Source organism: Cryptomeria japonica, unplaced genomic scaffold (assembly GCF_030272615.1).
Source record: "Cryptomeria japonica unplaced genomic scaffold, Sugi_1.0 HiC_scaffold_93, whole genome shotgun sequence".
NCBI lineage: Eukaryota > Viridiplantae > Streptophyta > Pinopsida > Cupressales > Cupressaceae > Cryptomeria > Cryptomeria japonica.
In genome coordinates, this window is record NW_026728915.1 from 178,462 (window position 1) to 192,895 (window position 14,434).

At 35.1% G+C, this 14,434-nt stretch overlaps 1 protein-coding gene across 1 annotated transcript; it reads left to right on the plus strand.

Annotated features, from left to right (window-relative positions):
* Positions 1 to 1,345: 1,345 nt before the first annotated feature.
* LOC131864806 (glutamate decarboxylase 1-like) lies at positions 1,346 to 2,307 on the plus strand. The gene is made up of 3 exons (XM_059215275.1): positions 1,346 to 1,641; positions 1,996 to 2,049; positions 2,241 to 2,307. The coding sequence occupies exons 1-3, from the start codon at positions 1,346 to 1,348 to the stop codon at positions 2,305 to 2,307; spliced, it is 417 nt and encodes a 138-aa protein (XP_059071258.1).
* Positions 2,308 to 14,434: the final 12,127 nt, after the last annotated feature.

A 14,434-nucleotide genomic window follows, 5' to 3' on the forward strand; every position in this document is an offset into this window, starting at 1 on the left:
ACTAAGATTAGTATTAAGGTACAATGAGAATAAAATAATTCATAATTTGAAATAAAATAAAATTATAAAAAAATAATATTAAGTAATACAAATTGTACATGAAATAAATAATGAAAATACCTAATAGTCATTGGAAAAATTCAACCATTAAAATATGATATTAGATGGCTTACTATGTTGAGATGTCACCAAAATCATATGAAATACCACAAAAATTATAAAATCATAAGCAAATGACGTGACAATAAAAAAATTAATCTTTCTATAGAAATAAATTGTTGTTAAATGCATATGGTGGTATGGAATATAGAAATAAATTAAAAAAAAAGATGAGAATGTAATAAATTAGAATTTATTAAAAACCAAAATTTCTAAAAATAAAATAGATTATTGTTATAAATTAGAATTTACAATATATTTTAAAAATTATTTCACAAAAAAAAAATTATTGTAAAAAATAGCATACTAACCTGGAAGACAAATTCTCCTGAAAATGTGAAAGTGTTTGCTTGGTGAACAAAAATTTTAATGCCTACACAACATTAAATTAACAAATCTATATCAATATACATTTAATTAAGTGCACCCTATAGTTTTAGAGTTTCATATTAGAATAATGTTCTATCTTTTTATTTGAAATATAATATTCATCTTCAAATTTGAAAGAAAAAGATGTAACTAATAGTAAATTTAGAAAGTAAAATATGAAACAAAATGAAAAGTTTCTATTTTGAACAAATTCTATCTAAATTAACATTTCAAGCAAAAAAATCTATTTTTTCATGATTTCTAATTTTTTTTTAAAATTTAATATTCTAAATTTATTCTATGATATGCAACTTTCTAATTTGAAAAATATTATATTTCCTATAAATTACACCTGTGTAAAAGAAAATGTAAGAAAAATAAGTGCTTCTCATCCATAGCTGTAGTAACAAGTTATAAAGGAAAACAAAAAACTTTCAAACAATGGTCCATAATTTATTAAAAAACAGAGTTTCTAGATATTAGAGAGCATATATAATATGGATTCTACCTAAAAAGCATTGAAAATTAAATTCTGATTCTGCACTGTGCTGATAATGTTTTTAATTCACCTCCCTTAACAGATATTTTATTAAATTCAATTTTTTTCTTAGTTATATAGTGGATCTCTAATGGCCAACTATGACTGGAATTTAACAATTTAATAAATTATTCTGAGAAGCTCATCAGAATTGTTAAAATTTTCAAAATCTCATGGGCTGGTGACAATTATCAAATTTTAAATAAATTACTATCAAATGCCAGGACTCTAACAAAAAATCTGGAAAGAACGGAGAAATTTAAAATATTATCCAAAGACATGGGGGTTCCTGTAGTGGCCTTCTCCTTCTCGCTCAAGGACAACACTGAGCACGATGAATATGAAATATCAGATCATCTAAGAAAATATGGGTGGATTGTTCCAGCCTATACAATGGCTCCAGATGCTCAGCACATTACACTTCTGCGTGTTGTGGTGAGAGAGGACTTCAACCGAACGATGGCAGAGCGCCTGGCTGCAGATGTTGACAGAGTATCAAAGGAATTGGAAGAGTTTCCTCCTAAGATAATTCATGCAGTTCAAGGCTTAGCCATTAGTGAAGAAGATAAAAAGGGGTAGCAGGCAAAAGAAGCTATCACAGAGTCGAATGGTGGTGATAGCCATAGTCACAGGCGAAGAAAGGGATGCCATGCCCGCCATCCTCAAAACTCTAGGGACAAAACAAAGGGCATCTGCTAAAACATTTGTTAGTCCTCTTATATGTTCTTATTTTCATGGGGTCCTTTGTGTTTGCTGAATAAATGTTTCCTATTACTGTAAACTAAATGCGTGTGTTTTCATTTCTTTGAAGTTTTGTAGGGGTGCAAAGTTTTTCAATGCATTTTTAAACATGTTAATAAGTAGGAGTGCGCAATTTTACTGTTGGTCAGTAGCTTGAATCATGATTTTTTCATCCTATATTGAATCAGCTTCGCAGTTTTACTGTTGGTCAGAGAAGAAGAAGAAGCAACAGCAGTTGGGAGGTTTGGCATAGTTAAGCTTGCAAAGGTCTCTAGTTTGAAACCCAGCAACACCAGTAGACTCTAGGAACAACAAAAGCCAAAGTTCACCGATTCAAGACTCGACAAGACCAGAACCAAGGGCGTGTGAGATTTGTACCCAAGTAGATTGAAAAACAAACATAAACAAAGAATAATGATGTTTACGTTTCCAGCTCGAAATGGGAGAATCAAAAGCTTCTTCACAATATTGATGGGGCATTTGTGTTCGGATCAGAATGAAGCTTTTGTCACAGTGGGTGCGTGACTGAGGTAAGTGTTTTCATTGAGATAAATAAGTTTTTCTTTCTTTTTTTATATTCAAATTATTCTAAGTACGTAAAATCACATGATATGATTGGATTAGATTGGAATGAATGTGACTTGTTATCTTGCATGTTTTTAATGGAATTTAAAGAGAACCCATTAAAGTAGCTCAGAGCTCATCCCAAATAACATGGAATAAATTTTCACGGTCATTACACCACTTTCTCGAGCCACTTTTAAAATATGGGTCAACCATGTCATTTTCCTTGCATGATACAGATTATAGAGATGTGATTTTCAACCAAAAAAATTTCATACGGAAATTTCAGTCATATTTTTATGAATACGTGTCAGTGTTTCTATTTAGAAGAGCATAATTCATCTTTGAGAAAGTGCTTTACTGCGCCACAAGTCTTTTAAAGCCAAAATAACCTTGATGAACTGTACAAATGGAAGAGCTTCTCAACAAAATCCAGAGAACTATAAAAAGCGCGGAAAGCTTCTTCTTTTTGAATAAAGCATTTTTTCCTCGTATGTTAATGTTTTCTTTTAGGATGCGTTATAGTGTTGTGAGAGTTTTCTAAATAAATCAGTTTACAAACAAAATAATAGCAGATTTGGATACAGAGATTTTAGTTTTGCATGCATTGAAAATTCCCTTCTAAGCTTCTACAATATAGAGCATTTGAGAGAGTGCATATCTCTAGAAAATGGAATTTTTAAATGGTCATCGAAACTTTTCAACTTTGCTAATAGTTATTGTGCTACTTGCCCTAGTTTTTGTGTTGATTGCACAATGGAGAACAAATTGTCTGTTCAAAACACTTGGTAGTGAACAAAGATAATATTAACATATGCGATTTCTTTTTTCATTTGTACAAGACAATACAATAACATGCAAAATACCTGTAATGAGTCAATTGAATCTGAAGTTGGCAGAGATATTAGATCATAACCGTATGTGCTTGCAATGCTGGTCCGTTAGAAACAAAACACATCAGAGATATACACAATAAACTGAATCACAATAAACTAAATATATGTTCACACAAGGCAGAGGTAATGAAATTGGCCTACAAATAAACTGCCTGCAACATTTGTTATTGTTTTTGGTACAACTACTGAGGGCTTTTTTCGAAAACATATTCTGCCAACATAAAGAGATAAACAATTGAATGCAAGATGTTAACATTGACTAAATAACATCATGAATCAAATTGCCCATCAAAACCAAAGACAACTATAATATATTATGTAGCAATAATATCAAAGTTGAACTTACAGACAAACAAATATAAGCAGATATTTCCTGAGCATATCTGTTGTAATCAATGAATTCCTATGTTTTATGAAGAAATCAAATCTGACGAAAATCTGTGTGTGGCATGCAAAAGTGGAAACCTATTGAATAAAAAAGAAAAGTTATTAACAGATCAACAGTTCAAATCCTCGATATGTTTGCCGTCATTTATAAGATAAGTGTGTTACACATGAACTGCAATAAAGAATATTCTACAACATTACTGTGCTTCATTTCCATTAAAGTGAATCAAATTTTAAGAGTTCTGTTAGGCCAGCGCACCCATTAACCTCCCTGAACTCTCACGCCTTTAAGGCTATTCACTTATGAATTTATGAATGGAGATGTTTTAAGATTTCTAGGCAATATCTCATGTAAATATGAAATTCTCTCCGAACATGTTAATATTAAATTATTTTTATTCCATTGAACTTTGTCGGTCAAGTAATGTCTTCTCCTCTACGATACAACCAAAAAATTTCTTCAACCTTCGTGTGTAATTTGAAAATAGCAATAGGTGTTGTTTTTGAAATTTGTAAGTCTGTGAATAAGAAATAATGATGAGAGCGACATGAGATAAAATTCTGCAATGGGTGGAGAATGGAAAGTGCAGTCATGTTCATCAGAGTCGCCTGTACACAAGGTTGACAATGTAGTGCGAGAAGAACTTTACAGAATTTGGCAGACCGAGGAACCTTCAGAGGAAGCATGGTTGGTTCTTGAAACAGACCCTCCAAAGGCTATTGAGCGGGTGGAAATAGTGAATGCAGGGGCGTCTCTTATAGAGCTTTATGGCTTGCCTGAAGATGGGTCTGAAGAAGAATTATTATTATCAACACAGCAGGTGATGACACTTAAGGATCTTACCAACAAGACTAATAGGACCAGGAGTTTTACCTATACCATTCCCCAAAAACTTTCTCCCATTGCTGCAGAAAAGAGGTAATATAATTTTTTGGCAGAGATTTGACAGAATTTAATGAAATATAAACCTTTAAATCGATTGGCTCCTCAACAGATTGTTGAAGATATTCCAAAATAAGAACGCCATGAATTCAAAACTCTTTTATGAAACAACTTACTTATAGATTTCAACCTAAATAATAAAAATATTCAAATGTGTGCCTATGATAAAAATAAGAATGCCATGATTTCAACATTGTTCTCTAAATCAAATTCCTAAAATTTCTCCATTGAAAATTTAGAAAAGATATAGAGAGAAATGCTAGTATTTCTTCCTTTGGCTTAAATATAAAATATTGACAGAGGAAAATGCAAACCTAAAGCTTGTCGAAAGCAAGAGAATACAACTGCATAGCTATCGCAGTGACCAAAAGGAACATGATCATGTTCAAATAGTTGAGGCTCTGAACTTCCAAAGGTAAACGAAGAAACGAATGGAGAAATGGTAAGAGATGTTCGCTATGTATGAATGGAGAAAAGTGGTAGCCTATGCAATACTGACTATTTTAAGTCATCTTTGTCGTGCAAAATGTAACGCTCAATGGTGGAGTGAAATGTGCTACAAAATGTAACGCATGAGAGTGAGATGCAATGCCCTACAAAATTGCATTAAGTGTAATTTTCTGCTTGTACACCGTTACACAAATCCTCTGACATCACTGCCAGATATTGAAGCAGAGTTGGGTCACCCTAACCAAGAATAGTCGCACTGGCCAATAATATTCACCTTGGCCAAGAATACAATCCGCTACAGCTATATCGCCACTCCTTGAGATTTTTGACATCTGAATGCATGTCAATTTCTTATAAAAATGGTTTTGTGTTAACAGATAAGATCGATTCCATTGTAGATCGCCTCTCGGCGAAATTAGTATGTTTTAGTTTTCTTTTCAAATTATTTAAAATCTGTATCTAAATCTTTCCTCGTGCAATTTAGTAATATTAAAATATATATCTGATAAATATATTAATATATATTTTCTAAATAGTATATAATTAAATTAAAAACTATATAAAAAAGGAATATATAATTTTAATATTATAAATATTACTAATATATTTAAGCATATATATACAATAATATAATTAAAATTATTATATTAGGATTAAATACATTTTCATATTAAAAGAAAATCAAAATAAAAAATGTTAATTATATATAATCAATGAATAATAAAATTTGAGTTGAATAGAGATCTCGGATGGAGCCATGCGAGGAGGGTTATTGTGCTCGGGCTAGGGCATCGAAGCTCTAGATCATGGGAGGCTAGTGCGTAGGTGGGAGGGAGGTGAGTGCTTGTGCAGGGAGGGGCTGATCTCGGGGTTGTGAGTGTTGGTGGAGGTTCGGTGGCTACAGGAGGTGGGTTGGTGCTGCATGCGACAAGGGCTTGGGGCTTCTAGTGGATTCGTAGTCTTCCTGTGGGGAAGGGCAATGGGGGTCCGATTTTTCCTCTAGTGGAGCTTGGAAGGAGGGGTATTTGGTACCTTGCAGGGGTGTGTGGAGCCCTTGCTCATTTCTTTTTGGGGTGTGGGCTTTTCACGAGGTTCTATGTCTAGTATTGGTGGAGAGGCCTTGAAGGCGTCTCCCGACATGGATTTTTCATGCTGCTATGGGTTTAAAATCACCATCCCAAGGTGTCAAGACCTTTGATAATAACCTTTTTACCTCAAATTTGGGGTTTGGTAGTGCTGGTGGCTCTTGGACTATGAAGATTAATGGCTATCTGGAGAGGTGCAGTGAGAGGTCGAGGTTGGTTATTCCTTTGTAGATGATAGTTGAAGATGTTGAATACTTTTCAAAACACTTGTTATATTGCAAGTTTTTGGGGATGAGGGTTTCTCTGCAGTTTTTAGAGAACTGGGCTCAGAGGACTTGGGCACTCGAAGGGGAAATGGAGATTATGTTGTTGGCAAACAACTACTTCATGGTTACATTCAATTGCATGGAGCATCACAATAGGGTCTTTGAAGGAGGGCCATATTTTTACAACCAGGTGGGGTTGGTCATCAAATCTTGGCATGTGGGGTTTAACCCTTCAGAGGAACTCCCGAATAGGGTCCCAGTGTGGGTTCATTTACCGCATTTTCCAGTGGAATATTGTCAAGAGGATATCATGCAGATGCTTGCTTTAGTTCTTGGGAGGCCAGTTGTATCCTCAATGCAAACCTTGGGGAGAAAGGTAATGAATTTAGCTCGTATATGTGTTGAAATTGATCTTAGTAAGCCCCTGCCAGGTGCTATAGATATGTGTGCGGGTTCTTATTCTTGGGTTCACCAGTTGGATTATGAGACTTTACCATTTTGATGTTGTCTGTGTCATGAGTATGGTCATTTACAGCACAAGCGTCCTAGGTATAAACTGGTAGTGCACCAACCTCAACAGTTGACCCATAACATAGATGGGATTGACAAAGGAAAATTTACCATGTCTGATGAAGTTGTGAGTGCTAATGATTTTGTCCTAATTAAGACAAAGAACAGGGTTCGAGGACAAAAGAGGCCCCTATAGGAGAGATAGGAGGAGGATACCTTTAATAGATTTGAAGCCTTGGATGACCTTACCCAATAGGAGGTGAACCCAGGGTTAATACCTTTGGATCATGGTGCATCATGGTTGGTCCCTACTAGTGTGAATTGGCAATCTACCCAGGCTCTACAAGTAGTTGGGAGTCAGCAAATCGAGATGGATAAACTAGTAGTAGCTCAGTTGGGGCCCATTTCTTGTGCTGAAGTGAAGTTGGTTGGGGGGGATGGTTCTCCTACAACTCAAAAATTGGAACTTGTTGGGGTCAAAAGTAACAAGATCGCCTTATATTTGGGTCTTCATTAGAAGGACATTAAGAAAGGAGCAACAGAGAAGATTTCAAAGGTTGACAGAAAGAAGGATTCAGATAAGATTAGATTGATGGGGGACAATTTGGTTGAGTCAGGGTCGGTAAAGACTCTAGATTCTCATTTTTCCAATCCCCCAAAATGATTGTGCTATCATGGAATGTGAGGGGCTTGAACAGTGGCCCTAGACAAAAATTTATTCAGGAATTGATAAGGGATCATTCTCCTGATGTCCTTTTCTTGCATGAAACAAAAATTTCTGTGGAAAGCATGTTAGATTTGCTGCCAAAGCTATGGGGAAGAATCTGGTGTTAGTGTATTGAGGCAGTTGACTCCTCTATAGGGGTGGCTTGTCTTTGGAACCTCTTGAGGATTCATCCTATTTGGTGGGTTTCCTCCAGATCTTTGTTATTTGGGGTTGCCTCTAGTCTTGAGACTGGGGAATACATCTTGTTTACTAACATTTATGCCCCCTCTAATCTTCAAGGTAAGAAGAAATTATGATCTCATATTTCTTTTATGAGAAGGTTGTTCCCTTTTCATCCTTGGATTCTAGCAGGCGATTTCAATGCCATTGTAGAGTTGAGTGAAAAGAAAGGTGGTGTTATGCAATTGGAACCTTCTTCTTTCCTTTTTCAGGACAGTATATCATCTTTGCATCTTGTTGACACTAAACCTGGTAATGGTTTGTTCAATTGGAACAATAGGAGGGTAGGAGAGTATTGGATTATAGAGAGGCTGGATCACTTTCTCATTTCTAGTTTTTGGATTGGTGGGGAGTGGTCCACATGTTCTGAAATTCTTGGCTAGAGAGGGTCCGACCACTGGCCCGTTAAGTTGGTATCTTCTTCTACTTGTGTCGCTTGCTCTCCTTCATTCAAATTCTAGTTTATATGGTCACGGGATCCTTCTTTGCAAAATCATGTAGCGGAGTGGTGGAGGAAAGGGAGGCTAGCTTTTGGCATTGTTCTGTACACTTTTGCCAAGCAGCTACTATTTATTAAGTTTCAGCTTAAACAATGGAACTGCCACTGTTTCGGGAACATTTTTCATGCTAAGAAAGCTGCTCAAATAGAGTTGAATGGCATCGCCATTGAAATTAGAGAGCATGGTTTGTTCGAAACCTTCCTTAGGGAAGAAGACAGGGTTGTCAAGGCTTTAGAAGAATGGGAGCTTAGGGAGGATATATACTAGAAACAAAGAGCTTGTATTGATTGGCTTCAAGTGGGGGACAAGAATAGTACTTTCTTCTTAAATTTAGTGAAAGCAATAAGACATAGCAATTCCATTCCTCTTTTGGTCACTGATAGAGGTGAGCAATTTTTATCCTTGTAGGAGATTTCTAGGGAGTCTTCACAGTATTTTCAGTCCCTCTTCAGCAAGCATTCTCAGGGGGAATCAAAAGAGGAGAATCGGGTTCTTGCTTGCATTCCTTCTCTAGTTACCAAGGAGATGAATGAGCATCTTATGGGTCCTATTTTTCTAGAATAACTCGAGAGGATTGTTTTTCACATGAGGAAGGGAAAAGCTCCTAGACGAGATGGGTTCCCAGTTGAATTCTTTCAAGATTTCTAGGATATTATCAAATTGGACTTATCGGAAGTGGTCCAAGAGTCCCAAAGGAATAAGCAGATGCTTCAGGCTTTGAATGTGACTTTCATTGCACTAATATCCAAGTGCGATTGGGCTGATTGGTTAGGCTAGTTCTACCCTATCTCTCTCTATAATGTGATTTATAATATCATTTCTAAGTTGATAGCAAATAGGTTGAATAATTGTCTTAGGGATGTCATCTCTGAGGAGTAGAGAAGGTTCGTGGAAGGTCGCCAAATCTTGGATGGTGTGGTCATTGTTATGGAGACCATTCATTCTATGGCAACCTCCAAGGAAAAGGCTTTCCTTATTAAGCTAGATATGGCTAAGGCTTATGATAGAGTTTGTTGGTCTTTCCTCCCGAAGATCCTTAGGGCTTTTGGCTTTGCTAATGAATGGACCCAAAGGGTTATGAGTTGTGTTATGTCTACCTAGACTTCTCTGTGCTAATTAATGGAGATCATACTGAGTTTTTTGGTTCTTCTAGGGGTCTTCGCCAGGGGGACCCCCTCTCCCCTTACTTATTCATTCTTTTGGCTAAGGGTCTAGGGAGGCTGATTAAGCATAATGTGGGTTTGGGTATTATTTAGGGTTGGAGTTGGCATAATGACTTGTAGTCATAGTCTCATTTGCAGTTTGTTGATGACATGACCCTAGTAGGATTAGCTCAAATCAGAGAAACTACTAATCTGCATAAAGTTTTGGATGTTTATCTTGTGGCTTCAGGCCACTTGATCAATGAGGATAAATCTTCTATCCTCTTCTTCAACACACTTGGAACTATTCAGAGGAGGATTTCTCATATCTTGATATTCCAAGTTGGTTCTTTGCCCTTGACTTATTTGGGTGTTCCTATTTCTCCTGGTAACCCTCCAAGGGTTTCGTGGTAGGATATCTTGGATAAATTTCACACGAAGGTTGAACATTGGACACATAGATAGTTATTCTTTGTTGGGAGGGTTCAACTGATCCAATCGATGGTTCAGGCTCTTCTGATTTATTGATGTATGCTACAAGTGGCCCCTATGTGGTTCTTGAAGGGATTGGATTCTCCGGCAAGGCAATTCTTATAAGCAGGCAATCTATCCTCATACAAATGGTGTCTTATCAATTGGGACTTGGTGTGCAGCATGAAACAATTGGGTGGGCTTGGTTTAAGGTAATCAATTTTATTTGGGGAGGCTTTGGTGACAAAATTGTACTGGAAGTGGTGCATTGAACAAGATCGATGCTGGGTTAGGATTTTGGCCTACAAATATATGCAGAGGATCCCGAAGGAGGAAATCCCAAGATACTCACTTGAGGGAAAAGTCTCAATGATTTGGAGCACTCTCAAGAAGGGGGCTTCTTTTAATAAGGAACAACTCTTTTGGATATGTAGGATGGGGGAAGAGGTCCTTTTCTGGTATGACTCTTGGGATGGATACCCCCATCCTTGATCAATTTTCTAACCTTGGGAATATTTTCCAGAGGTTTCTGGAGGCAGGGTGGTATAGGGTGAGTGACTTCAAGGTTGTTTATAGGTGTGGGAGGCTGGAGTTGGAGTGGTGGAAGGCTCCTAATGAGTGGAAGTTTGTTGGGATGGATGAAGAGTGTGCTGAGTTGCATATCATTTTGACACTGTAGTTCCCTCAAGGGTAGGGATGGACTTGCTTGGTCTCCGAATCTTAAGGGCATCTTTACTGTGGCTAGTGGGTACCAGGAGTTGTTGTCTCATAGATTGGAGGGGAGGGAGGTGCATTGGTGGAAACATGTGTGGAATATTTTTTCTTGGCCAAAGTGTAACTGTTTCGCTTGGACTTTGGCTTTGAATAGATGCCTAACTTGGGACAATATTCACAAGCGGGGATTCTTGGGGCATTCCATCTGTGTTTTGTCTGGTAATGGGGAAGAAGATTCCTCACACCCGCTCTTCAGATGCCCTTTCTCGCTGCTTATTTGGCATTATTTGTGGGGGATGTGGAAGCATCCTTGTGTTCACATAGATTCTTTGGTGGATATTTGGAGCAGTTTGGGAAGACCTCCTATGTTGTCCTCCTTTCTCCAGACTGTTTGGCATATTGGGCCCATTTTCATACTATGGTAAATCTGGCTCGAGAGTAATAGGAGGATCTTTAGGGAGGTTAGTTTGTTAGTTCAACAAGTATGGAATAGAATAATTGTTATGATTCGAGAGATGGTGAAAGCTAAATGTGTGGTGAATTTTTCTCTCAATAGAGATGAGGCATATATTGTGAGTAGGCTGGGTTTGCAGGAGTTGTCTCCCACCTTAGCTTGTGTTAGGAGAGGTAGACGTGCTTTGAAGAAGGTTCAAAGAGTGGGAAGGTGGATGCCCCCTCAGGATGAGTTTATCAAGATTAACACCGATGGCTCCTCTAGGGGTAATCCGAGCCCTGTTGGGGTTGGTGGTGTTGGTAGGAGTTGTATGGGGGAGGTGGTTTTCTTATTTTCAGTTCATAAAGGGTTGCAATCTAATAAATTTATGGAGGGATTAGCAATTTTCTATGCCTTGGAGCGTGCATTAGAGTTGGGATGGTGAAAGGTTATCTGTGAATCAGATTCACAAATTATTGTCAACCTGTTGATTGAGTAAAAGGTGAGTGGGATTCATTGGCAGCTGGTAGGGATTGTTCACTAGATTCTTCAGATTAATACTATGATGGAGCAGGTATCTTTCATCCACATTCCTCGTGAATGGAATAGAGCTGCTGATTGTTTGGCTAAGTGGGCCTCGAAACATGGTAATGATTGGAAAGTTCAAGGTTGGGAGCATCTCTCCCTAGATTACTGTATATGGTTCTCTTTTTAGTTCTTGTTTCTAATTTTCAATAAATTTTTTACCCCTTTATTAAAAAAGGAATAATAAACTTATATAATAATATGTTAGTATTGTTAAATATATTAAATTATTAAAATATAAATTTTTCTTAGAGATTAAAGTTTTAATAAATAATTTAATATTATGCATATTATTAACCTAATTAAATAAAATATAATATTATATATCCTTATCATATAATATTAAATCTATATAATGAAATAATATAAAAAGATTGATATATTAATTATAAATATTTTATTAATAATAACATTACCAAAAATATATAATAATAAATATATTATTAATAATTATATTAATTTTTTTCATTAAATAATTATTAATTAAAATTAAGATTATTATTATTAATTTTATGGTTATAATTTTAATAAATTATTATAATTTAATTTATAATCCTTAATTATATGATAAATTTAATCTTAAATTTTATTTATTATTAAAATTCTAAAATTATTATAATAATAATTAAGATTAAAATTAGGTTTCTTTATAAGAGTTAGTGTTAGAATAAGGGTTAAGGTTATAATTTAAAATAAGGTTCAAGTTATTTCTAAATTAAGATTAAATTTAGGATTAGAGTTAGATTTAGAATTAGGGTTAATTTTTTTTAAAAAAATATTAGGGTTGTATTTAATGTTATATTTAGAGTTAGAATAGATTAGAGTTATAATTAGGTTAAAAATTTGGGTTAGTACAAATTATGTTAAGGTTAGAATTAAGGTTATTGTTAAGGTTTGAATTATAGATATTATTGGAATTTTATAACTATATCATAATTATGGCACTCTCTATTATATTAGAGAAAGAATATTTTATCCAACTTGCATATAAACAATTTTTTTACTATTACAATACTAGAAAGGCACCACTATGTGGCACTTGTTTTAAGTTTGTTCCATTGATCCTATGTATTTATAAAGATGTAGATAAAGTAAATTCAATATTTAATACTTGTTCTTATATATTTAAAAAAAAAAAAAAATTATTTTAAATTATATAATTTTTGTTAAACTTTTTATTAAAAAATTCAAGGATACATTCAAATAAATTCTATTGAAAATATTTTTTTTAACTAACAAACAATTACATATTTATAGATACGTACTTACAACAAGAACGTTTATTTTGTAACCTTTTAAAACTTAAAAGCAATACATGATAGAAATGTAACATGTAGTTAAAATTTCGAGTAAAATTTTTATCTTATTAATTTTTAATGCAAATTCATTATTTTATACTATGGAACTATTTTTAGAACTTTAGTGTTGGTGTTTTTGTATTTAGAAAATAAATGTACCTTTTCTTTGAATTATACTCTACTACTAGTATAAATTATGATAAATTGAAGCTTAATCACAAACCTTATAAAAAAAATAAGCCAAATTCAACCCTAATCCTAAAAACAAGCCAAATCGAACTCTAATCATCAACTTAATTAAACCCTAACCTTAACATCAAGCCAAGTAAAATTATAACCTTAAACCTAATCGTACGCTATAATTAATTAAACCCAAACCCTAAACTTAACTACTCAACAAAAATATGGACTAAGGGAATTAAATTGATTAGTCAAATTTGAAATTTAAAATTGTGATGAATATGGCTCTATGTGCAAAAAAACTGATGAAATGCATCGACATCCATTTTTGAGCATTCTTATCTACCGCAAGGATTTTACAGAGGCTTTGCAAATTGTTTCTCTATTTTGGCTAATAACTTTGGGATTGAGGAACTTGGTAGGCTCATATCACAGACCCGCGAACAAGAGGCTTTCTTTGCAAAAACAAAATACTCTCTGGTTGAGACGGTTAGGGTTCCCCCTCCTCTTCACAAGGGTAGGGATCGGGACTGGCATTTGGTGAGTCGCGTGAATAAAAGGACATTAGAGCAACCAAATTGCCATAAGCGGAATTCCAATCATTGTTGGGAGGAGGGTTTTGTAAAACCTAACCAGTCATATAGCTCCTCTACTCACCATATTTTTCCTCCACAAAAATCCTAAGGTAAATTATCAAAGGGTATGGAAACCCTAAGCCGTTACTATTTCATGAATCATCACAATTCAATGGAAGTTAAGCACCCTAAGCCGGATTTACCTTCAAATCCTCCAGCTACTCCTAACGGGTTGCTCATTGAAATTGATACCCAAACTCAGGCTAGGTATCAAATGCATTGCAATGACCGAATGATCTTTGCTTGATGGAAAGGTTGGGGGATCCCATTAGAACTAATTGCTAACTAGTTGTCATCTTCTTTCAATAACAAGGTAAAAATTGACATCCTTCCTGATAATTTCTTAGCTATTGAATGTGGTAATCAGGTTTTGAGAAATTCTTTGCTAAACGGGGACATATTAACATTCAAGGACCTCGGGTTTGATTGCTAGGAATGGCAACCTCTCTTTCTTCCATCTCAATTCAAATCTTGCATGGTTAATAGAGAAATTTCACTTGATAAATTTCTTGTAGAATTGCGAAATAATGGTTTTTTAAGAATAATAGGCAAAAAAATAGGTAAATTTGTAGAAGTTAAAAAATCAGCCCTTAGCTTCTTTAACCAACTTTTGATCGTTAAC